This window comes from Bombus bifarius, unplaced genomic scaffold, assembly GCF_011952205.1.
Source record: "Bombus bifarius isolate JDL3187 unplaced genomic scaffold, Bbif_JDL3187 scf7180000008199, whole genome shotgun sequence".
Lineage (NCBI taxonomy): Eukaryota > Metazoa > Arthropoda > Insecta > Hymenoptera > Apidae > Bombus > Bombus bifarius.
The window spans coordinates 3,529,320-3,554,999 of NW_022884505.1; the positions used below are offsets into that span (position 1 = coordinate 3,529,320).

The window sequence follows — 25,680 nt, forward strand, 5'->3', positions numbered from 1 at the left end:
TCTAAGAACTTAAAATAATATATCTATATCGATTTATTTATAACAACAACCTGTTACTGTTACTAAAAACGACGACGTATCCTCTCCAAGCTTATTTATCGCCTTGACAGTATATTCTCCTCTGTCAATTCGTTTAGCGTCAGGGATCTTCAGGATCGATTCACCGTCCATCGTTTCAAAAATGTGTCTTTCGTCGCTTGAAACCACTTCACCGTCGTGGTACCAAATCACCGATGCTGGAGGTCTTCCAGCTAATGACACTTTTAATCTAATTGTTTCATCTTGCTCGAAAAGAAGTCCATCTTCGTATTGACGCGGAAGTCGTATCTTTGGTGGTGCTAGTTTTAAGAAATATAATTTAAAATTTGACTTTTTATCGATTTGCTAATTAAATCGTAACAGAGGAAGTGATTTGTAAACCTTCTAGAATCAGTCTCGCTTTGGTGCTAGCGTGACCAGCTCTGTTAGTGGCGGTGCATTTTATTTCTCCCTCGTCGTTGAGCGCGGTTTGATGAATCAGGAGAACGCTCCTGCCACTGTCCGTGATGATCCTCGTTCGCCTGCTACTGAAAATCTCGAAGCCATCTTTAAACCATGCGATTTTTGGCAACGGAGATCCCGTAAATCGTACCACGAACTCAGCCTAGAAATAAAAACAAACAACGTAGAAGGATTAATATTATTGTAATTAATAATCTATTTTCAAAAATGAATAAATCAGTCCATCAATCAATTACATATCTTAGGCTTTTTTTTAAGGATTTATTCTCAAAAGTTGGAATATTATCGCGTTAAGAACAATTTATCGTTAGAATTATCGTTATAATTATGCCATATCTTCCCATATAATAGATCGTTTATGTTCAAGATTAAATCTCTCACTGTTCTGGAGTTTCAAAAATCTATCAAAATTCTAGGATACCTACCAATGTCTCTGCTATACAATACGATCACGTTCTCAGTTAAATGATCAAAATTTATTCGTTAAAATTGGAAATTGGAAAGATATAAATTCAAGGATAAAGTTACAGTGACTAAAGTACAATATTAGCGCATACTCTTATTTCCCAAGCGAGTGTTTCTTTATCAGTTTCTGCGTTTCATTATTATAATAAAATCAAATCTTTACACGTATGTAAGAGTATTTTCATATACTTTGATCTAATTAATTGGTAGGTGAAATGCCAACAAATACAACGGTGTGACAATACTTTTTGTAGTCACTATATGTTATCAACAACCCAGTATGGCCATGAAGAGAGATATGAACCTAACCTCAATCATCTTTCTATTGGAATAAAAGTCAGCGCCAAATTTGTTCGATTAAGTTCACATTTAGTTCGTTAATTATAAGAATGAAAGATTCTTTTTGCTAGGTTTAGTTTCAATTGAAAGAATTACCTGCTCATTTTCCAGCACTGTGGTGTCCTTGACTTCAAGGTCAAAGTGGGGCGCGGATGAAGCGGATCTCTGCAAGGTCACAGTCAACGGATCCGAGATCTCGCTGGGTCGAGACAAACCAACCGCGTTCTGAGCCCTGACCCTGAATTGGTAGCGCCATCCTGGTTCGAGGCCGCTCAAGGTCAGTTCCGGAAAGGTGCAAAGCCCTGGTGTGCTGCGTACCCAATGCTGCGAGCCGAGCCTTCGATGTTCGACCAAATAGCCGACAATGGCCGAGCCACCGTTACTTGGTGACCTCTCCCAACGAATAGCGACTACATCCGGCTGCGATTCGTCTGCTCCTGGTATCAAAATTGGCTTTCCTGGTGGCGCCGGAAGCCCTAAAATCACGGATAACAATGCTTTCTGTATCTTTTTCATGTCATTTATTCGATGCTTAACAAAAGAATTGTTAGAGTTTTATTATTGGTTTCCTTTTATATTCTTAATAACTTATTATTAGTTCTCCTTGACATTCTTAATGAGTTATTGTTAGTCATCTTTGGTATTCTTAAGGGTATTGCAGTTACAGTTTAAAAATAATTAGTGAAAGATAATGTGCTGTTATTTCGAACAAAATACGAATAAATACGTATCTTTGTTTAACGGTCAATAATTTGTGAATAATTACATTTGGTAATAAGAATTAATTATTTTTGCGGATCCGTTGACGGATGAAAATGTGGTAGGGTTAAATTTGCAAATTTAGTTCGATAACGTCACTTTTCGTGGATCAGTTTGGTTAATATTTATTGTTAATAGAATCATTAGCGACTATCAGAATCGTTAGAGTAACCTGTAACTCTAAAAAGACAACGCATTAAGTTATCCCATTTTTACATAACCTCCACATTGAGTATACTTAAGAGAATCTATGAAATCTACCACGATGTTATTATTTGTCAAAACTTCATCAAACTCTTTAAATTCGTTTTTACATCTTTCTTCAAACTTTGGGAACAGATCACGTGGAATTTGGCAACAGGTTTTTTTAAAACGTTTGTTTACTTAATATGCTATTTTGAACATAACATGGCTACCTGCTATTGGTCCATCTATATGTTGTGATTTATTTTTTTTTTATTCTTACTTCGATAATACTTGGTTACATTAAAAATGAAGAACAATGAGAGTTACGGTATATTTTAGGGAAATGATTCATTGGCCTGAATAATGGTATTTAAAAGAATTCCTCGGTTAATAAGTTCACAGAAAGCTCGCACGTGCCAGAACGATGCTCGCATATGCGTAGAACACACGTTCTCTAATACAGGTCCGCAGGTGGCGCTCCCAAAATAAAATTTGAAAGTGTTTGGCAATCCTGGGGCCGCTGCTTCGTTGTCCTCAGGTCGAGAAAAACTATGCGAGTCTGTGATGTTGGACACCGGCTCGACGTGTCTTCGGCGCTCTTTTACAACGTGCCTATCGTCTTTGAATCGATTCTGTGTCTATCTAAATGTTGTGACAATCGATTACCATCGAGCATGTGTTTAAAGAAGAAAAGAAAGAAGTTGTAAATACTTGATCGCCTTAATTGATCACTTATAGCCATGTTAAACATCATACTAAGTTATTAACGACTTAGTTGAAATTATAGATCGAATTTTATAATCCTTGGAAAAAAATTGAATCGTTTGATCGTAATATTTGATCAACACGTATCGTTATGCTACAAATGCCGGGATTCAAACTAATTTCTTTAAAATCTTCTACTTTTTGCGAAGAGTACATTTTTCCAAGAATTAATTCCTCAAACGTATAAAAAGGACGATTTCATTTTTATGAGAAAAATGATGTATACATACGTAGGTATTAGATGTTAAAGTTAATTACTCGTCAAAGGATTTTACCCGCTTAGAAACGTTTATTCGTATTAATATTCCATACATTTTCTAAAATAATATTTGAGTCGAACAAAAATTAAACATACGTCATAAAAGATTAGTAAGTAAGGTATTAATGAAAGCGGTTATCTTTAAGAGATTAATTAACAGAGACATTACGTAGATTCTCAGTGTTCCTCACAGATAGTTGGTAAACATGATACAAAGTAGGCAAAAATATGTTTCATCCGATAGATTGTATTTTCATTTGTTCCTTCCACGCTGCCTGCCCATCGCTAACCGACCCACCATCGGCTATTAAAATAAACGCCCTCAACGCGTACGAGTTAATTTTGGATAACCGGTTGATTTGATAGTAAATAAATACACGGTCTTCGAATAAACCTCCATAGAAGCTGCCACTGACAGAGATACAGTCTCTCGTAGACTATCGCGGAAAATTTCACCGATATTCTACCAATTGTATCAACAATTTCCAATATCGATCAACATTTCACCCTCTGTAACAACGTGATGTAGAAAATCGACGATCCTACTGACCTAATGAACTTGCTGATTAGCCTAATTCCTCGTCCATTACCGATCACTCAAACGTTGCGCGGGCATGACAGATCTGTCGGCAGAAGCAGCCTAATTTTAGCTATCATCCCACTATCGAAGCAAGCCAATCGAGAGACAGGCACACTGAGCATCGTCACACTCGCCACACCGTTACCGGAAGCTCTGTGTCACCGCACAGAGCCCACAGTCACCATATCTCACGTCCCTTCGAACACCTCCTGAACCCTCGATAATTTCATTCGAAAAGTCCGATTCATGGCAGAAAAGGCTCTGAACTAAATGAACGAAAAATTGACAAAGAAAATTTATGGAAATGCATCATGTGCAAACTAGAAACTTTCATTCGCCTATCGAGTCTCGATCAAGATGGCGATCGGTTGTCGCTGTTCCAAATGACGCGTTCTAACGATCTCATCCCTCGAGATCGGTTCGCGAGGCATCAGACGGCACAGTTCAAGCAACGTAAACGCGTTTGCACAGAAGCAATGTGTCTACCTGATCCCTCCCAACGTGGTCTCCTAGTGGCAGAGACTGGCTGACTTTTGGAGTAGTGGCTCTTCGTGGTGGCGTTGCCCATGATCGTTCCTCCTCTTCCTCTTCCACGTCGAGCCCGGCTCGACGATCACTCCGTTCCTGGCCAGTTTTTCGACGGTTCTTGGACCATCGAGCGTCGAAAGATCCTCATCGATCGACCGAGAGTTTCCGTGGTGATCGGTCGAGGAAAGTGGGGAAAGCCCTCGAGGTGTCTCCCCGAACTGTCTTTCGAACGATGGCTGAACCGAACTCGCGAGAGAGTAAGAAGGAAAGACAGAGAGAGGAAGAACGTGTTCGGCTCGATATAGCACGAGGCTCGGTGCAGCACTGCCGGACCTCTTCGTGGCCGACGACCGTGGCGACGCCAGCCTCTTCGGGCTTCCTCCTCGAGCTATCTTTGTTCCACTGTATCTGGCCTCTTTGTTTTCGCCCGAAATCCCTCGAAATCCTATGAAAACAGCCACAGCTTCGCTCTTTAACGGCTGACTCTGTAGCTACGGTGATTGAAATCGGCTGTTTCGATTGTTGCCGAGTTATATAACGTGTCTCCTCGGTGAACATGACCGGACGTTGCTGACACCTCCTGGGAACGCGGGAGTTAAGAGTACAATCGTCAGAGTGTTTAAAATGACCAATTTGTAATTTTTGTGGAAACATAGATACGCAACGCGTTTCTTTGGGGATTTACGACTTTTATCAGTGCTTTTGGGGGTGATTTGAACGATATTTTGGAAATTCGAGGACGAAAGTTCTGTAGAGATTTTTCTGAAGTTTAATATTTCGCCTGAGGTTCGTCGAACGTTTGGGTTAGGTTAGTTCGTCCATGCGTTATGTATTTTGTTAAAGTATACCCTTTGTTCTGATTTCCTTGGTACGAGTTTCGTATTATATTCGTGAATAATTCTAGCGATAAAAGAAGTCAAGTCCGACAAATAGACCGATGCTGTTGCTTTCAAGTTCGAGTTACTGAAGCGTTTGATAATTTTGACGATAATTATTCCGTGTTATTATAACGAGAATACATTATAAATCCTGTGCTTGTAGAGTTTCTACATTATCATTATTCACGGATTCAATGATTTTATAATATACAAGGCGTTCGAAAGCCACAAAAATAACCTCCATAAATTCACAACTACAGAAAAGTGGTGATGTTGCAAATACTGTTTTCTAAATACCATAGAATTTGTCATCGTTTATGTTATCTTGTTGCGACGAGCGAACTTATGAGAAAATCATCGAATCATTCGTCGTTTGAGAACTGAATATTAATTGTTTTACTTATGTAATGAGATTAGAAAATTAATAAAAGGTGGAGCTGACTAGTCGACACAACTTCTCGTTCAAAGGCTCGTATAATAACGTCATATATGGAAATGTTATGAAAGTTAAGCTCTAACTATATCGTCCTCTGTGGCAAATTTTAAAATTCATAAGGAGCATCCATAACCTCATTTTTTTTTTTTTTTTTTTTTTATTAGAAACAGTCCTCCTAGCGTTTGCGAACCTGCATTTCCGGTGACGTAAAGAAGTGCACGCGTTCGTGACGTCACTGCCCGATATTCTTACGCCCTGTGCTCGCTTCCAACGAGTCGATATCTCCCTTTGTCTTTTTTTTTCTCCGATACTCCCACTGGAATGTATCATACGCTTATATTTACGAAGGCACACCTTGCTTTTCACGCTGTTTGGTCAACGCCGGTCACTGACCTTGCCGCTCGCGCGTGCCATCGAGAAAAATAAAATGCTTTTGCATTATGCATTAATTGCTAAAGAGCTCCAAATCAGGGAACAAATCGCTGGCATCGCGTATAACAAGATTCTCTGTTCCGTTCCTGGTTTTAATTAACTCGTACGGCAACGCAAAGTTATGGTTGTTAGCGTGCTTTTAGAATTTTTATTTCTCTTCTTATTCACAGATTCAAACATTCTCTAGTATAGGTACGTATATAGTATAGTACAGTAATAAGATTGTAATTATTCTCTTTATGAAAGGCTTCAGACCACATAAGGTGAATTTGTAATTAATTTTAAACAATATTTTTCAATAGAATTACATGTGAAAGTGTTATAGTAATTGAATATACAGGGTGGTTGGTAACTGCTGGTACAAGCGGAAAGGGGGGGGGGGGTGAAAATATAGAATAAACATTTTTTTTAATTTTTTTTTAATTTTTCCATCGAGACAACGATCTACAGTAAGATCCATTATAACGTACCGCACGCGTACCGAGCGAAAATTCAAGGTCGATTTTCTCGAAAACAAAGCCTCAAACGAAAAATTTTTATTCTATATTTTTGACTTCTTTTTTCGCGTAGAATCATTCGCTTTCCACTTGTACCACCAGTTACCAACCACCTTGTATAATCGATCTTTAGAAAGAGGAGAAAAGTTTTAGTAAGTGGAAAATTTTTCATTGAGAGAATAGAAAGAAAGCAGAAGATCGAGGTTTATATATGTAAAATATATTGTGTTTTCAGTGTGTTACCACACAGTTAAGTATCAATTTACACGAATGACGAAAGAATTTGTGGTTTCGTGCTGGACACGGGAACACGGTTCCATCGTCCTTCGTAGTCATCTTGTATACCTCGAAGTGGGACCATTTGACATCTTGTACTGGTCAACGATGATGACATAAAAAAGAAGACGATCCTGATTTCTTTCAGTGGTCGTTAAAAGATCTCTTACGTTATTTATTGTCATCATTTAATTTATAAAGGCTTAAGATTTATTTTTCAAATAATACAAACAGTATTGTATCTTTAAAGCATTTTTGTAAGATAATTATTGACGTGGATAAAAACATTTATTCCTGTAATTAATTAGCTTGTTGAATACTTGTAACGATAGGTAATTAGTAAAAATGGTAAACGTTGTATGGCTTTGTTCTCAGGTAAGTTTCACCGAGTACACAATAGGTCCTGAGCCATTCACGATTGTGCCCCGGGTTGAAATATTTTACCAGCGTGCGTGACTTTAGCAGAAGAGGTCAATCGCACCTATAAATCATGCTGTAAAGAAATATTTTTCGCCAGGGCCACGAGAAACATATTATAGCTTGAACGTCGCGTCGGTGACTTCATTGTTTGCCATTTCTGTCTTTTTGGAAATATACCTTCTGCGAATTCTTGTGGCTTCAAAAAGAGAAAGAGGAAAAGAACGAAAGGAGGAAAGCAGAAGAAACGTTTTAAGGAATTCTTGTTATTAACAAAAGCAAGTTTGTGAGAGAGAACAACGCATAATTGAGCATCTACATCTACGAAAACTGATTAAAAAGTCGATTTTGACAACTTCACTTTATGTGTAAAATTTTTATTTACTGTTGTCCCGTCTGCTTATTCTGCATTAAATTATTTTTAATTTATACGCGAGATTAGTTTTCTCCAATTTTTTAGCATAAATACCTCGTTACGTAATACTTGGAAACTAACAGGAAATAAAACTAAAAAGAATTAAATGACGGAAGTAAATCAAAAACCGCTGTCGTATCTAGTCAGAAGAACAAAACTCAACGTCGATCTTCGCCAAGTCGAGCCAGACGTTCGCAAAAATGACCAAAAATTATCTAGTCAGAGGGACAAAACTCGACATGGACTTCCATCAAATCGAGCCAAAAACTATCTTCGTACTCGATCGAAAGAAGAGATCTCAATGTCAACCTCCGTCAAACCAAGCAACCAAAGATTGCCTTTGTACCGAGTCAGAAGAACAAAATTCCAGATTCAGCTAACAAAGGCAGAAATTACGTTGGTACTCGGTCGAAGTAAGACTCGCTCTCGATATCGATCTCAGTCAAACCGAGTGAAACGAAGCAAAACCAGAAGTCGCCTTTACATCCAGTCGAAAGAAGAAAATTTCCGATCGACCTTCGCCAAGTCAGACCAAAACAACTCCATCCTCGTCCTAACGCATTCTCCATCGTAAGCACCCTAACTTCTGTCCCGTCCTATCAGATGGCTCGTCTAATTAAAAATCAGCTCTCGTCCTCGTACGCAGAATTTACCAGGCACTGGCCATTTTTTCAGTTAGGGCCGGCATTTTCGCGGCACGTTCACGCGGGAATACAAAAGAGGACGCGACTTCTGGGAGAAAGAGGTCGCGAAGGCGGGAAAAGGAGACGGAAGAACACGAGGAAGAGAAAGGAGAAGGGGAAGACGGTTAATCGGTGCCAGAGTACCGTTGTACCTGAATGGAGCAGCGAGATGGCTTTCGGTTTCCCTGCAGCCTCCGTCGCAGCTGCAGCTCCGCTCTCTGCGTCTCTCTTATCTATCGCGAGTGCGGCTTTTTACGTGGACACGTGACTACACGTGTGTGCACGCGAAAGCGCGCGACAGTTTTTCTTTTCGCCGCGAATCGACCGCGTTACGCTCTACGCATTTCCGCCTCCGATTCCGCCCGGGGGACGACCGTTTCCAACCACGTGCACCTGCAGCTGGAACACGAGGACTCGTGCAACAGCTGCTAACGCCTTTGCTGGCAAGTGCTTACCGTTAACGCGCTATAGTCACGACTATGCGTCGATTCTGCGAGTCAAAGGCGATTCTAAAGAGCGAGACATTTTTCAGTTCGTTTGGAAATGACAGGATTTTGTGATGGGAAGCGACGAGCTGAGAAGCTGGGTTTGAGCATGTTGCGCGATAGTTTGAAACAAGGGTAGTTGTTGCTTTTTTGCGATGGTGAGAATACTTGTGCGCGAAGAAGAATTTAAGATCTTCGGACTTTTTGGCAAGGAAGTGAGTCTTTTGAAAGAAATTTCCTACGAGTTTTAATTGAAGTTTTAACGTGGTTGTAGAATGCTTCGTGCGTGATCGATGCAAGAGGTAAGTGGAAACGGAGAATTTGAAATTCTTGGATTCTTTTACCGGGGTATTTGGTCGCGGAAGCAAGCGAGTTTTGTGAAACAACTTCAACAGGAATTTGAATTGCAGTTGAAACGTATTGGTAGAATATTCGTTGCATGATAGTCGTACAAGAAGTGGAGAAAAGTTGAAATTCGTGGATTTCTCGTTTAGGGTATTCGGTTGGGGGAGGAAGCGAGTTTTGTGACAGAACTCCAATAGAGATTTTAATTAGAGTTAAAATATGGCTCGTAGAAGATATTGCATGGAGTAAACATACAAAAGTTATTAAGTCGAGATCGGGAATTTAACATGTTCTGACTTTCCATATGATTTATTTCGTCGAAGAAAAAATTGAATTTAATTAGAGAATTCTGTTGCGGATTTTGGTTGAAAATTTAAAACATAGTTATACAAGTTTTCGTATATTAAAAACGTACAAGCAGCAGGTAGGAACGAAGGAACTGAAATCTTGGGAATTTTTATACGAAATACTTCTTTGAGGGAGAAAATTAATTTTGTAAAAGAGCTTGCAGAATATTTCGCGTATGTTAAATAGGCAAGCGAAAGACTCGAATTCGTATTTATCAAAGAGCAGATACTGAAGATTGTGATCTTGGTTTCGTAAGGTGACTCGTGACCGGTTTTGAAATCGCTCCGAGATAGACCTTCATTGTTTCGCGTCGATAAGCTGTTGTTTAATGCATTTACTCGTGCAAACAGTTACGCTTCTATTCACAGAAACTTTATGACGCATAATTTACTAAACTTACTGATTTAATAAACTTAGTCGAAACAAGTTTTTACTTGCAAACTTTTAATCGAAGATTCTCCTCGTGAACATTTGATCGGTCAACTCGAATGTACATTTTAATTTGTTGGTCAAGGTTTTGGAGGGAAGGCGCGACATAAAACGTCTGGAACGTACAACTTTCACTGTAGTCTATGTTTCTTTCTGTATGCAAATTGCACGAGACGATTCGCTCGGAACGCTCTATTAATCCCGCGAGAAAACAAAACTGCACGCGAGATAAAACCACGCTTACGTCTCGGTGAATGTACCGTGGTATGCAAACCACGAGATTGTCTTCTTTTTTTTTTCTTTTTTACACAGTCAACGAGCCTGATCGCGAGTAACACGATTCCGTCGATCGTTCGGCACGGCTGTTCGTGACATCGATCGTTCACCCGCTTGATCCGTCTTGCGTTACACCGGTTACGTGCTATACGACGCTCCACTTTCCATAGATTATGAGACGCAGTCGATCGTTTCTATGTCTGGAAACTCTCTCTTCATGCACATCTCGGCTCATAAATATGTATTAGGACTACCGTGTTTCTTGTTATTTGATTTTAGATCTTCATTCAGATTTCAGATAAACTTGTCTGGGTTTCTTGTTTAATTCGTTTAACATGTTTTCAACGAGGTTTAGAGGACTGTCAGGTGCGACAGATAATTCGTAACTCATCGATGGACTGCGGATTTTCGTGCGTTTATGATAAATTGAAAAGTGTTCGAAATATAGTACCTGTTATAGTTATTTAACAGGCGGAACAAACTTCACTGTAGGACTCATTGGTCGAATTATTTTCATCAAAATATGAATTTGCATAAAAATCCACCATCTTACTTATCACGCTCTTCTTTAACTGTTGCGAACAGCTTCTACAAATTTTTAGGTTGTTACTTTTCATAAATGCAAAATTCTGGTTTATTAGTCGTTGATATTATCTTGTCCGTTATTTCGAACAATTATCATGTTTTGCATAAAGTCAGGATGTGCTCAATATTTGTGAATGGGCTTGTATAACGTTCGAACAGTGGTATCAAACTAGCTATTTAACAGGCGGAACAAACTTCACCATAGGATTTGTCGAATTATTTTCATCAAAATATGAATTTGCATAAAAATCCACCATCTTACTTATCACGCTCTTCTTTAACTGTTGCGAACAGCTTCTACAAATTTTTAGGTTGTTACTTTTCATAAATGCAAAATTCTGGTTTATTAGTCGTTGATATTATCTTGTCCGTTATTTCAAGTGATTATTATGCTTTGTATAAAGTCAGGATGTGTCCAATATTTGTGAATGGGCTTGTATAACGTTCGAACAGTGGTATCAAACTAGCTATTTAACAGGCGGAACAAACTTCACCATAGGATTTGTCGAATTATTTTCATCAAAATATGAATTTGCATAAAAATCCACCATCTTACTTATCACGCTCTTCTTTAACTGTTGCGAACAGCTTCTACAAATTTTTAGGTTGTTACTTTTCATAAATGCAAAATTCTGGTTTATTAGTCGTTGATATTATCTTGTCCGTTATTTCAAGCGATTATCATGCTTTGTATAAAGTCAGGATGTGTCCAATATTTGTGAATGGGCTTGTATAACGTTCGAACAGTGGTATCAAACTAGCTATTTAACAGGCGGAACAAACTTCACCATAGGATTTGTCGAATTATTTTCATCAAAATATGAATTTGCATAAAAATTCACCATCTTACTTATCACGCTCTTCTTTAACTATTGCGAACAGCTTCTACAAATTTTTAGGTTCTTATTCTTTATAAATGCAAAATTTTGGTTTGTTAGTCATTGACTAGTCGTTGATATTATCTTGTTATTTCAAGTGATTATTATGCTTTGTATAAAGTCAGGATGTGTCCAATATTTGTGAATGGGCTTGTATAACGTTCGAACAGTGGTATCAAACTAGCTATTTAACAGGCGGAACAAACTTCACTATAGTATTTGTCGAATTATTTTCATCAAAATATGAATTTGCATAAAAATCCACCATCTTACTTATCACGCTCTTCTTTAACTGTTGCGAACAGCTTCTACAAATTTTTAGGTTCTTATTCTTTATAAATGCAAAATTTTGGTTTGTTAGTCATTGACTAGTCGTTGATATTATCTTGTTATTTCGAGCGATTATCATGCTCTGCATAAAGTCAGGATGTGTCTCAATATTTGTGAATGAGTATAACGTTCGAACAGTGGTATCAAACAGAAGTATCGTTTTGTTAATTTAGGTTAATCTAATTGTAATTGAACAATGAAGTAGGATTTGATATTCAGCCATGCCCACGAAGAGTCTGCAAGCAGTGGATATCTTAGAAGCCCTCGAATCGAAGCTCGCGTACATTCCAGGAGGTCGTGATCGCGAAGGAAGACCTTTGATAGTGGTTAATGTTCCCTCAGAGCTTCAACCGACCACGAAGCCCAGGTTGGAAACGCTGATCGCCTATTTCTTGTCAATTTTTAGGTAATCGTTAGTGTTCAAATATCGTGCATATTCAGAGTGAACGTTTATTGAAAATACGATAGAACTTCATTTATCCGAACCTGTCGAAGGACAAACAAGGAAACTGGATTTACAAGGACACTTGTTAATATTCAGGCACCATGCAGAGATTCTTATTTCATATATTTATTTATAGCAGTCTTATCGAACTGCTTTTCGATATATTGAAACATTCATTGCAGTTAGTAAAAACATAATTTTTATTTATTTGAAATGTATAGGTTTTTCATCTCCGCGTAGTTTGTCGTTTATTGTACAAAACACTGTGCACATTGTAACAAATAAAATGTATGTTTTTACCAACAACAGTAAGTTTCTAATATTAAAAAAGGTAGCGTAATATCGATAGCAGTTATAAACCGTTACAGACGAGAATAGAAAATATTTGGTCGCTTGGAAAGTTCGTTCCGATTTACATTTCTATTCGATATACATTTATCGAATTATATAGGTGCCATTTTCTTCCACAACGTTTCTTCGTCTTTCGCGCTATTCGAATGTTCCATCCTTCCAAAACCTCCCAAATTTTTCGATGTGAAACTTTTCGGTAGATTTTTTACGTCGACCAGATTCCTTAAAAATCTGAACGAACTTTCCAAGCTGCTCAATAAAAATCTCTCGAACGCAATGGTGTTCGAATATTAATAAAAATCATTGTCCATAGAACCTACATGAATATCTTTACCATATAATCTATAAATGACAAAGCCGATTTCTTTCATTACTCACAATTTTGCATATTCCACGTCTTTCAAATAAGTAGATTCGGTCAACAGCTGAAATTTCATCTGAATAAATGAGGTTCTAATTTATTTCAACTGTTTCAACTGTTAGAGATATGTATACGTAGACAAAATAACCAAAGGATCAAAATATATTATGAGACGTATGTTTCGTGATTAGCGAGGAGACGAAGAAAAATGGATTGGTGTTGATAGTGGACGCGCAAAGAGGTGCATGGCGCGTGGCAAGGTCTTGCATTAGGCTATCTACTATACTTCTGGGAGCTTCTGCAGCTTCTGTGATAGTAGTGCGCCCAGACGGTTTCTGGGATAAGAGAGTGGACAGCTGTACAAAGTCCCACAAAGAAGGAGAGGTTGGTAACTTGCATTCAAGATTTTAACATTACATAGTATTTTGTGTACGCTACTTCTTCATAATGATACAAATAGTTTTATCATTTCGTAACACGTAACTTTGATCGAGGTGTGCTCATCGATAGTAAATTAATCGTCAGAAATAGAAGCATAGAATGGACCATAATTTGAAACCGTCGATTAAAGTGCTTACTAATAATAATATCGCGATTAAACGCTCGATTCGATGAATCTACTAGGTCGTCCGGAAAGTTTCTTTCGTTTTATAAGGAAATAGTGGATGCACAAGATTTTTCGTTTTATATTATTTTATCGAATTACGTATGATCCATTTTTGTTCTATCAAAATAAAGATCACAACGTTCGACAAATTCGAAGATTAGGTTTCACGTTTGTACAAAGATGCATCGTTGTAAAAGTCGCGTCTGTAAAAGAAAGATACTTTTCGGACAACCTAATGGTATCCCATTCATATAACGTTCCGGACAACGCTGAAACATCGGTTTGTTATGTTACGTAGATCCTTAAAGATTATACTTTCCGCTCCACGATATTCTACCGTGGCATAGCCATCAGAATCGTAAAGATTGAAATCCTGGTAAACTGACTACCGTTATTTACAATTTTCTAATCGAATGACAAATTTTATTAACACTAAACCTACCAGCGCCGGCCAAATTGGTCGTTTTCGAACTTCTACACGAATTTAACCATACTTAAACGTTATTGTTGTTATTTCTGTATTTAGAGATCACAATAGCCATTAGTTTATTCTTCGGATAAATCTATCACGACGATCTGAGCTGAATAACCCTTATTGCTCTTTCTTACATGGACTTGGGGTAAAAACAAAAGAATATCTTAAACCTATCGATTATATCTAGAACTATCTTCTACTTACTATTTATTGTAACTAACGCATCTGCGTATGGATGGGAGCGCGAACTCGCGTTGTCATTTTCAACAGTTATATAGCTTCGTAATTTCTGGCGTTTCCTAAAACACGCATACAATACAGGGAGGTTGGTAACTGGTGATACAAGCGGAAAGGGGGTGATTCTACGCGAAAAAAGAAGTCGGAAATATAGAATAAAAATTTTTCGTTCGAGGCTTTGTTTTCGAGAAAATCGGCTTTGAATTTTCGCTCGGTACGCGTGCGGTACGTTATAACGGATCTCACTGTAGATCGTTGTCTCGATGGAAAAATTAAAAAAAAAAAATTTTATTCTATATTTTCGACTTCTTTTTTCGCGTAAAATCACCCCCTTTCCGTTTGTACCACCAGTTACCAACCACCCTGTATAATATAATAATAATATTAATAATATTAATAATAATAATAATAATAATAATAATAATAGTCCAGCAAAATGAAATATGTTTCTAATTTTACTCGAAGTTTTTATAATTTACAATTTTTCTCCAACTAGCCCAGACCAGACAAACTAGTTTCGCTCGAAATGTTACTTGTTATTTAAATCACTGGCCTTAAATGTGAGGTCCGGTCGTTCGATGTACGGTCGTCCTGCTCGGTCATCGCGTGAAATATCCACGCGTGTTTGTCAGAATCGTCGTGCGTGAAGAGCCCCAGTAACAACGAGTTAATTGCGGGTGTAGTAAGGCGCGTGTCGCAAATTAATTTTCAGCTCGTTGTTGTTTCAGCCGATGTATCTCACCCTGACGAGGCTCCAACTTCACATTGACTATGCCCAGCTGGCGTACGAACTGGGTGGCAACAAGCCGTACGACCACGCGGACTGGATCCAGAAACGCGTGGTAATCATCTCTCGTCTATAATTTGCGCTCAAGTAAGGCGCATTAACCGTATTAAATCGAAACGATGAAAAGTAACTTTGTACGCGAGATACCTTTGTGAGAGCCATTTCATGGTACATTTACTTCTTTATATATTTTATACGAATGTCTGGCTAGCGCTACCGTAAGATATAAACAAGATAATATTAGCGTAGTATCGCAAGATATCGAATATGGATATATTAGGTTGTCCGAAAAGTTGCTTTCGTTTTATGAGGAGATAATAGACGCACAAGGTTCTTTGTTTTATATTATTTTGTTGAATTACGTAAGATCCATTTTCTTCTGTTGAGATAAACACCGCGACATTTCATACACTTGATTTCACGTTTGTATGAAGGTGCACTGTTGTAAAAAACACGTTTGCGAGAGAAAGATACTTTTCGGACAACGTAATAGATATCGTAGCGTATTGAGAATATTCATATTGATTTACGCTATTAATTACGTTAGAATTTTATTAAACGGTAAGTTACATTCTAATTTAGGGTTGCGTGTTAAATTAAGTTGCGTAAAAAAGAAGAAAAGAAATTTGTCAAAATGATAGGTTTCATATAATCGAATGCCATAGTATTGATCGTCTTACAATAAAATTATGGATTTGCAAATTTTCTCTTCCTTGTAGAAACGAAATGAGTCGAATGTTCTTGTTTCGTCCTGCGTTGAATTAAGTTACTTAAAAAGAATGAACGGAAATTTTAGGGAGTTCGGTAAAATGATAGCTTTCGCATAATTCGGCAGCGTCGTGTTTTCCGCTTTATGTGAAAACTGTGTACGTGCCAGTTTTCACTTTTTTTTTTTTTAAGTAGAGAAATGAGCTGTGAATGCTTCTTTGGTTCTAAAGTACATAGATGAAAACGATGAACAGATGATTAATAAATTGTTGAAAAGAATACGGAATTTCTATGGAAATAAATTGTACTGATTTCAATGTGGCAGAAAGTGGAAGACTACACTAAAGATGCAGCCGATCTTGTTACAAAAATGACTGACCTACACCAAAGACTGATGATCACTTTGGATGGATTTCGGATGTCAGAATCGGATGATGATTTGGAATCCTACTCGAGGATGAGCAACGATTTAACATCTCACGCGCAACATGTTCTTCAGTCAGGTGAATGAAACATCGATTACTTTGATACATTTCATTCGTGCAAAGATATATTTCAAAAATTAACGCAATTTCATTTTTTCAGCGAATTTTTCTAATTTCGTGTTCTAATTTCGTGATCGTTGATCTTAGTATTAGGTTGTCCGAAAAGTTTCTTTCGTTTTATAAGACGATAATAGATGAAGAACAATTTCTGTTTTATATTTTTTTTATTGAATTAGGTGTGATCCATTTCGTTCTATTTCTATTATTATATTCGTGCGTAATTCAATAAACTGATATAAAAGAAAAAACATTATGCATTGTCTATTATTTCCTTACAAAACGAAAGAAACATATAATATTTCTTTAATTTTTTCTCAAATTCTCATTTCAGCAAATAAACTTTGAATATCCCGAAAGAAGACTATAACGTAAAATCGGAACTTAAAATCGTTCGTGTTAACGTGATTCTTTCACGTTCTTCTTTAATATCAAAAACTGTATAACGATAAAGAAGAAAAAGAAATAAAATCGAATAGAAAATGAAGAGATTAGAATTGAAAAATTTACCATTAAAAAATGAACGAGCCAATGATCGAAAGTTTTAATAAAATCATCGTCCCGCCATATACAGAGAAATCTCGAGTTTTTCAATGCGTATCTGTCACAGTCGGCTCGTTTTCTCGTGTCATCGTTATCGATCGCTCGAATGTCTATTTCCTGATCCGTAGTACAATCAAGCAACCGGTTGTACACGAGGATCGACACTCGGATATGGCCGGATTGGTCGGAAAAATTGAAAAACCGGCTTAACCGGATGTCGAGCAGGAACGTTTTTTTAGAAGTAAGCCGGCAGAGTCGCGTGCTCGCGGGAACGCGCGAGGGTGTAAAAACGCTGACAATGCAACGCTCGTGTAACTTTTATTTCTATTTCTTCTTTCCCTCTTCTAATGCAAGATCCCGCTATAATATTGGAATCTTCTTAGAGATGCGCATTTTTAAGCCTACGGGGATTGCCCGTAGAGCTTTGGAATTCAAAAAAATTGATACACTGTTATTTATACCGTATTATGCTACTTGTTAACCGACTGCAATCGTTTTTAGTCAAGGCGACTTTGAAATCGTAGTGTCTGTAATTTAATCGAATCTAGAAAATTTAATTATTTTGATAGAACGAACAGACACAATATGAAAGAAGGATTTATCGAGTCTTTCTGTTATGTTAAAAACGATTAAAACTTTCACGATGATTGGATGACACGTTTGTTGTTTTCTAAATTTTAGTTGTGTTTTTACGCGTTACGTTGCACTCTGTTCGCATATTTCGTGAATATTTCAGTTCTTCTTCGGAGCAAACCTGGAACAATTTTTGAAATCCAACAAATCACAGATATGTCAATATTAAACGGATTAGGCGATAATAAGTTGAAATTAGTGTTAAATGAATATTACGTAATGTTATAAGAACAGAACGTTGATTATCTGTATTTTTATAATTTTAGGCAGAAATTTAGTCAGTTCGATGAGCAGAGAATCCACGAAGGACACTTTGGACACCTCGATAAAAATTTACGAGCTTATCGATTCCATCGAATTGAAACAGGTATCGTATCTTCTTCGAAACAAAAGCAAGATAAGTAAAATTTCCTGTTGCTTGCAAATGTGATGTTTTATATTTTTTTAGCTGGACATCGAAAACTCCTGGTCAGAAATGGAAAGAAATTTGGACACAGCCAGGGTAATCGGTGACCTCGAGAAGGGCGTGTCGCGTGTTACAGATTGGATCCTGGGACCAGCGGATGCTATGTTGAACTCTTGTTGTCAAGTCGGATTCGACGTCTCTTCCTCGGAGGAACTTCGTAGACGACATGAAGAACTGGAATTAGAATGCAGGGTAAGATATCAATATTAACGTAAAAGGCAATAATTTTCGTGTAAAATGTCTACAATCAGCAATGATAGAATATTTTATTATCGAATAAATATTTCTTCCTAATAAATATTTCTTTCGATGAATTATTTAATTATTAGTTTGATACTTACGCATTTGTTTGTTAATTACTCGTATAAAGATTGAAACTTTTTAATAGTTTAAAATAACAAAGAGAGTAAAATGATGTCGAAGGAAATTTCGTATAGAAGATAGTTTGCATTTGTTTGAATTTCAGGAAACTTACGGACGTTACGCGGAATTGCTTCACAAAATCGATAGTTTACCAAGCACGCGTTTATCGGGAGACTTGAAATCTCAAAGAGATTTCATGGACTTCGTGTGTAGAAGCTTCGCAAACAGACTCGAGAGACGACGAAACGTGTTAATCACTTCTCAAAGATTTTTCAGACTAGTTTCCGAGGTATTTATCGTTAGCAAGGAAGAAGAAACTTTCAAATGAACATTTCTCTTTTAGTTAGCGTTACGTTGCTACTATTTTTCAGTATTTTGACAAAACGAGCGAGGTGTTCGACAAATTAGTAATGGGTAATAGAACTCACGACTTTTCTCAAGCTGCAGTGAATCTTCTAAAATTGGAACAGAGTCAAGCAATTTTAGGTAAATAATTTTTATTTAACAAATGTCTATGCCAAAGTATTGGGTAGTTAGCTGAGACAGCAATTAAACGGTGATTCAGAAAATTTACTTAGAAATTTAAGCTACATATCATATGAAAATTGGTTCATCATCACAGAAACGTATGTTATGCGTGAGATACCTGTAACAGTGTGTATTAAGAACATGATTGAGAAGCGGATGATTTTCGAAAGGGTTTTTGAAAAGAATTGCGGATATAATACCAAACAAAAGCTTCAAATCATTACGCGTTGCCAAGAATTAAAAAAAGTACTAGCTAGCGATCTTGTTACTTTAGAAAATTTTTTCATCGAAAATCTATTGAAATGAAGAAAATTCTTGTTATTATACGTAGCATAAATTTCGAATTAATAACAAAATTAATTTTGTTTTGAGAATTTCTTTTCTTCGTTCGAGTGTCTTTATTGCTTCTTCGTTAAGTCTTGCAATTTACGCTGAAAAAGATCCTACGTTTATTGTAGAAACTTTAGAGTGCGAGTTGGTAAAAGAAGGTGAAAAATTGTCAGATATTTTGTCCATGCCCGTGAAGGATGCGCTAGGTCGAGACGTGCACGTTGACTATGGCGAGGACATAGTGAATGTCAGAGATATTTTGGATGCAACGAACGCTAGGAAAAACATTTTCAATGACAGTGTCGAGTTCCAAAAACTGTCTCTAAAACAGATCGCTTTGATATATACTTACGAAAGCGACGCTAAACAGGTGATTGTACAATTTTATTTGAATAATATTTTACTAAATAAAATTTCATTTCAATGAAGTATTTCTAAGTCGAGTATTTCTATGCGTTATTTATACGTGAAAGTTTTTAGGCTGTAATATGGTTGAACGATTTATACGACGTTCTGTTAAAAAATCATATGGAAATCGGTTGCAACGCTATCGAAATACAGTCGCAAAAGGAAGAACACCAATCGTTTCAGGAAACTGCTAAGGTATGTAGAAAATAAAATGAAATAATTCGACAAATCGCCTTCATCGCATAGAAATTGTAACAATGATCTAGTAGTCAAGAGGTTGGACGTTTACAAATGCACAGAGTAGAAATGCAGAATAAAATAATTTTATATGTATTGGGTTGGCAACTGAGTGATTGCGGATTTTGTAATTAGGTGATAACGTACAATAAATTCATTATGAATTTTATTATAAATTCATTATACATATTAAACATATATGGTAATAAATTAAAATAATGAAAATGAATGAAAATAAATATATATGAATTAAATCTATATGAATGAAATGAATAATAATGGAATGAAAATAAATAAATATATATGAATTAAATATATATGAATGAAATGAATAATAATGGAATGAAAATAAATAAATGTATATGAATTAAATATGTATGAATGAAATGAATAATAATGGAATGAAAATAAATAAATATATATGAATGAAATGAATAGTAATGAAATGAAAATAAATAAATACATATGAATGAAATGAATGATAATGAAATGAAAATAAATAAATATATATGAATGAAATATAATAAATTCATTATGAATTTTATCATAAATTCATTATGAATATTAATGAATTTATTATACATTACCACCTAATGACAAAATCCCCAATCACTTAGTTGCCAACCCAATAGTATTCATTATCTTGACGTTTAAATCACTAAGAAAATTGTGGAATATAATTTAGAATAAAATGTTAGGAGAAGCGTGGAGTAAGATACGTATACAGATTTTAGAGTAAAGTAGCAGAAGAAAAATGGAATGACGTAATTTTATTCTTTACTGTACCTTGATATTTCAATTTCTAGGGGACTTATGACTATGGTTGTCAATTAGCGAACGGTGCTCAAGTACTAAGATTATCCTGCAGGCTACCACTGGAAAGTAACGCGGCTCTGTTCTCAAGGCTGCGTCAGGCCTGGAAGCAGCTTCGATCCGTTGGCCAAGAACAACTAACCAGACTGAGAGTGTGCGCTGTTTTCCATAGAAGCGTCGAAGATGTACGATCGGTGACCGTCATTTAAAAATTTCAAGCACATTACCATGCACAAATAATCAAATTTCCAATGTGAAATCTTAAATTTCAAACTTTACCGTATACCCTAACTACAGCTTGTTCGTTACAATTTTCAACTGTCAATCGAAGAGCCGAAGAGAAAAATGGTACAACTGACAAAATCTCCAATTAGAAAAAAGAAAAGACTTTAATAGTGAAATCTCCGAAACTTCAAAACACGTTACTTTATGTAATTACAAAAACTGTTTGGAAATTATAACAAAATTCTTCGGATAGATCTAAATCCTACGTATCGTTCTCTCTTTTTCTTGCTTTTGGAAAATAGAAAATGCACTGTTATCGCTCCTATTCTCCAAACTATCTTCTATAATTTCCAACGTATCTCTTCAAGCACTGTTCGAAGCTACACGACTTGATCAAGACCGTGGCATCGCTTCGTCGATCCTTGAGACCAGAAGACCTAGCCGCAGAAGCCCGAGCCAAGGCCGAGATAAGAGACATCCTGAATAATCGAGAAAAGCTTCTCCTCGAGGTTGGACGAATGGTGAGGCTGGGTCGTCTCTTGAGAACACGCTTGAAGGAACCTCTCTGTCATCAACGGCAAGTACGACCGCGATCATGCATGTTTCGAAAGAAATTCTCGCCATTAGTTAACGCCGATGATTAACACTAACACGTAACAAATTGGTAAATAAATACCAAACATCGTGCGATCGATCCTTCCTAGAATTTTTGGTGAAATTGTTGGCCAGGAACAATCGCGAAGCTTTCTAAAAAGAGAATCTCTAAATCAATCGTAAACGTATATACATTTAGTCAAATACTTTACTATATTTTATAACAATTATTTTTATAATAATATTTTGTAAATAAGTAAAAATTACACTGCATATTATTGTAAAATTTCTCTTTATTTCGTAAATATGAAAAGTAACAAACCTCTTTATGAGTCACTATAATTAACCATTTAAAACGTCCCCCTTTTTGATTATGAAAATGGGTTAACGTTGTAAATCGTTAAGTGAGCGTTTTCGATGAAATTGGTTCAAAAGTAACTTGAAAATGTGTGTTCGTAAATCGTGAATGGAAGTCAGGAATCGTATAACGAATTTTTATCGACATTTCAAACGTTTCTGGCAAGATTTCCCGCTCGAATTTCCAAGCTTTCTCGACCGTCCAACTGTGTCCTTGGATTTTTCCTCCCCATTATATCTAGTGCAATTGGGTTCGGTGCAATAAAACGCGCGCACCTCGGTCGTCCACCGCAAGAGCAAGATAAGTCGAGTTCATGCGACGGTGTTGTGAGAAAGATCGAGTCGGCTGGTACCAAAGTAATATAAGAGGCGAGGAGGGCACTGTAACGTCGACGGGCACCTCCGTTTTTAACGGAGGCGGTGTGTCAGTCCATGGCTGCACGTCGACCAGATACCTACACCTTGATATTGCTGCATGTAAGTCCGATAGTTTCGAAATACGATAAACGCGCTCTACTCTCGTTCGACCTATTGTTCCTAGAAGCAAGTACCATTTTCATCCAAATCTCTTTGCATCTCTTTCTCATTCCGTTCATTATAAAGTCTACCAATTCTTTATCGATGAAACAATTACCTCGAAATAACATAAAACGATTCTTCTTCTGTCATATAAACTGCATCTCGCGTCAACGTCGTTCTTGTAACTTAAATTTTTCGATGAGAAATAAATGGTATTCAGTTGAAATTACCAAACGAGCATAACGAAGCGATTGGTTAGCAAATTGTTAGTTCATCGTCTTACTTCTTCCTTTCTCTGTTATGTTTCGCATCGTTGAAGTTCTGCTTGATCGGTGAGGTACGTACTTGCAGTTCATTCGCCTGTGTATTAGTGGATGAGACAATGTAAATACCTTTTTATCCGACGTGTAAATCTCATACAATGTCATTATTTTCACTTATTTGTCTCATAGAAAATTAAATGACACTTGTTGAAGAGACGAGATGAATACAACGATGAGGTTGGTCAAAAACTTACCAGTTCATTGTCTTTCCCTTTTTTCGTTTTTCTTTTTCGATTTTTATAATCGTTGCAATTTTATTCGATCTACGAAATAAATGTGCACTTCGTCGAGTTTCACCCACGTGTTAGTGCGATAAATATAGGTCACTTGCGTCTAGTGTTGACGTATGCGTAACAGTTTGCGCTCGTAGAGACGAACGTCCTATTTTCACCCGCATGAGGACGGTCAGGGCCAAGAAATTGTTTCGCGCGAACCGTCCGTTTCTAATATTCGTTCGCAAATCGCAAACGTGAAGTTCGTTTCTAGAGCTCGCGCAAAAGTGGCCAGAATTTTGCCTCTGGAAAATGCAGCTGATTGGCACCGAGCCAACATAAACGAATATCGTTTCAAACCAGCTCCTTATTCTCTTTCCCTGATTTTTCGCAGGTTGACCTATTTCTTTCAAATTCTTATCGTTCAGGGTGGCACCGTTCTCCAATGTTTCTCGGTTCGTGCACGCGTGCACGAGCTTTCGTTAACTGATATTGCCAGGAGAACCCGTTGGCCGCGGTCCACGAACTTCAAAATCCGATCGACGACGGAACCACTTCGATCAATCGCAGCTGAAGATTTCCGTCCGTTATTTTCGGACCCACGAAACGTTTCATTCGGAAATTTTTACGTAAGACGTGAATTATCGATTCTTGCGCGTTCGTTTCGCGAACCGTGAAACATACAGCTTCCGATAAATCCATCTAATTAATCGTTTTGATTCATTGTTGGGATTAAATGAATCGTGAATTTCTACCGGCTAGTTGGTTTATGATTTCTCAAGAAATTTTTCATCGGATATTACGAATATTTACGCACAATTACAATTAGTGTAATTACAGTTTGTGTGATTACAGGAGACATTGACACGCACCTCAATGAAGCGTTTTTTCTTCAGATTCTATAAATTTTAATTTCATAGTATCGAATTCTTTTAATCATATGAGAGTACGATTAAATAGTACGAAACACGATACACTTGCGCCTAATTGATTACTATGTAAACGCTATAGTAAAATGAGTGGTACGCCAATAAGTTTTGTAGCCACTGTGCATGTACTATAGCATCGTAGATATCGAAAATTCACAGTGAACGTACTAAAAACTTGGAAAATGCAAATTTACTCACAAACAAAAATTTGTTTACTCCGTTGATCTAATTGTAATGTCGTTGACGATAAGAACTTTCTGTGTCTCTCCAATGAAGATAATCGATATATCGCGATTTTTTATCGTCTCTTAGAACGTATGTCACGATATTGGTAAAACCGAAAACACTTTCTACCCTTTAGAGTACATAAAATAGCCATAGATCGTTTGAAATTTCGATATATGCAGCGACGATTGAAAATGCCGCTTAAAAGTGACGCTATGCAGATACAGCGGCTCTTGGTTCACCGAAATTAGAACTCCGCCCCACATTGAAGCCACCATCTGGTCCACGACGCTTCGTCGCGGCGCTGTCACTGTCGATTACGTAATTCTTTAGAAATTTGACGTTTTCTCGAGACTAATTTTGTTAATGCATGCAAATCGATCTTCTACATTAAGATGCGTCGATCGTTTGCTACGGATCGATTATCACGGACAACTAGACGCGCGATTTAGTTTCGAGCACCGATGATTTCGTAAATACAGCTACAAAAACGTATACTGCTCGCAACTATGCATATAGCAGTGCACGATATGTGTATCAGTAAGATGGTCATTTTTTGAGAAATAGAAAAGAAAAGATATTTTATTTCACTGACTGAATGAAGATATCGAGGAACAGGTGATGTTGGTGGAAGTTTAAAAAAAGGCACGATCGTAAAATGCTAGTTTAACGATCGTGTTTGTTCTAAAAATTCTTGTTTAAAAGGCTGCTAAGAGCATCGCTTTAGCTTTCAGCAAGAAGCAAACGCACTCTTTAATATGATATAAATTATAATTGGTATTCTAATTGTAAGTGGATTAACAGCTTCATCTTCAATTCTTTGATAATTTTATTATACGTATTTTTTTAAAGTAAGGCGAGTGCTGATGATTTTTCAATTACGTTCAAACAAAACTTACTGGACACCCCATATATTTGCAAAAGGCACATGTACGCACTCATAAAGCAAGTTATAAATACCGCAAGGAGCAACTGCGATAAATCCTCGATACTTTATCATCTTAATCCGCCACTTTCAAACTTCTTCAAACGCAACAGGAGGAACAGTACAGGAAATAGAGCAAAACATCGTGTTAAAAAAACAAAAACCGGCATCTGTTAATCACGGAACGTAGTGATTTACGCGTAACAACTACTAAGTTACAATATATGCAAAATATGGCAGAATACGTAATATAATGATACAGGAGGTTATTTAATATGAAAAAAGTGAGAAACCTAAAATAAAATTTTCTGGCTTCGGAAATTATTCTACGTGAAAATATGTATCGAATTTCTTATACGAACTTTTATTCTCAAGAGAATCGAGTTCGAGGACTTGTCAAGTACCTGTGAACTGGACTAACTCTTCATTGGATACGAGTAGGAGG

At 36.9% G+C, this 25,680-nt stretch overlaps 2 protein-coding genes across 2 annotated transcripts in view; one reads left to right on the forward strand and one right to left on the reverse strand.

Moving 5' to 3' along the window:
• The window catches only part of LOC117210109 (titin homolog), an 87,747-nt gene extending 83,033 nt beyond the window's left edge, over nt 1-4,714 (reverse strand). Inside the window, exons 1-4 of the mRNA XM_033452794.1 lie at nt 4,341-4,714; nt 1,402-1,781; nt 421-643; nt 51-338 (exon numbers count right to left, since the gene is read on the reverse strand). Of these exons, the coding sequence (XP_033308685.1) occupies nt 51-338; nt 421-643; nt 1,402-1,781; nt 4,341-4,422 (973 nt within the window). The 5' untranslated portion in view covers nt 4,423-4,714. The remainder of the gene's footprint in view (nt 1-50; nt 339-420; nt 644-1,401; nt 1,782-4,340) is intronic.
• Nucleotides 4,715-12,298: 7,584 nt separating this feature from the next.
• Nucleotides 12,299-25,680, forward strand: part of LOC117210299 (titin) — a 245,115-nt gene continuing 231,733 nt past the window's right edge. Inside the window, exons 1-12 of the mRNA XM_033453195.1 lie at nt 12,299-12,498; nt 13,441-13,633; nt 15,297-15,410; nt 16,389-16,566; nt 18,048-18,148; nt 18,230-18,439; nt 18,714-18,899; nt 18,982-19,096; nt 19,597-19,838; nt 19,949-20,071; nt 20,920-21,120; nt 21,520-21,728. Coding sequence (XP_033309086.1) covers nt 12,314-12,498; nt 13,441-13,633; nt 15,297-15,410; nt 16,389-16,566; nt 18,048-18,148; nt 18,230-18,439; nt 18,714-18,899; nt 18,982-19,096; nt 19,597-19,838; nt 19,949-20,071; nt 20,920-21,120; nt 21,520-21,728 — 2,057 coding nt within the window. The 5' untranslated portion in view covers nt 12,299-12,313. The remainder of the gene's footprint in view (nt 12,499-13,440; nt 13,634-15,296; nt 15,411-16,388; nt 16,567-18,047; nt 18,149-18,229; nt 18,440-18,713; nt 18,900-18,981; nt 19,097-19,596; nt 19,839-19,948; nt 20,072-20,919; nt 21,121-21,519; nt 21,729-25,680) is intronic.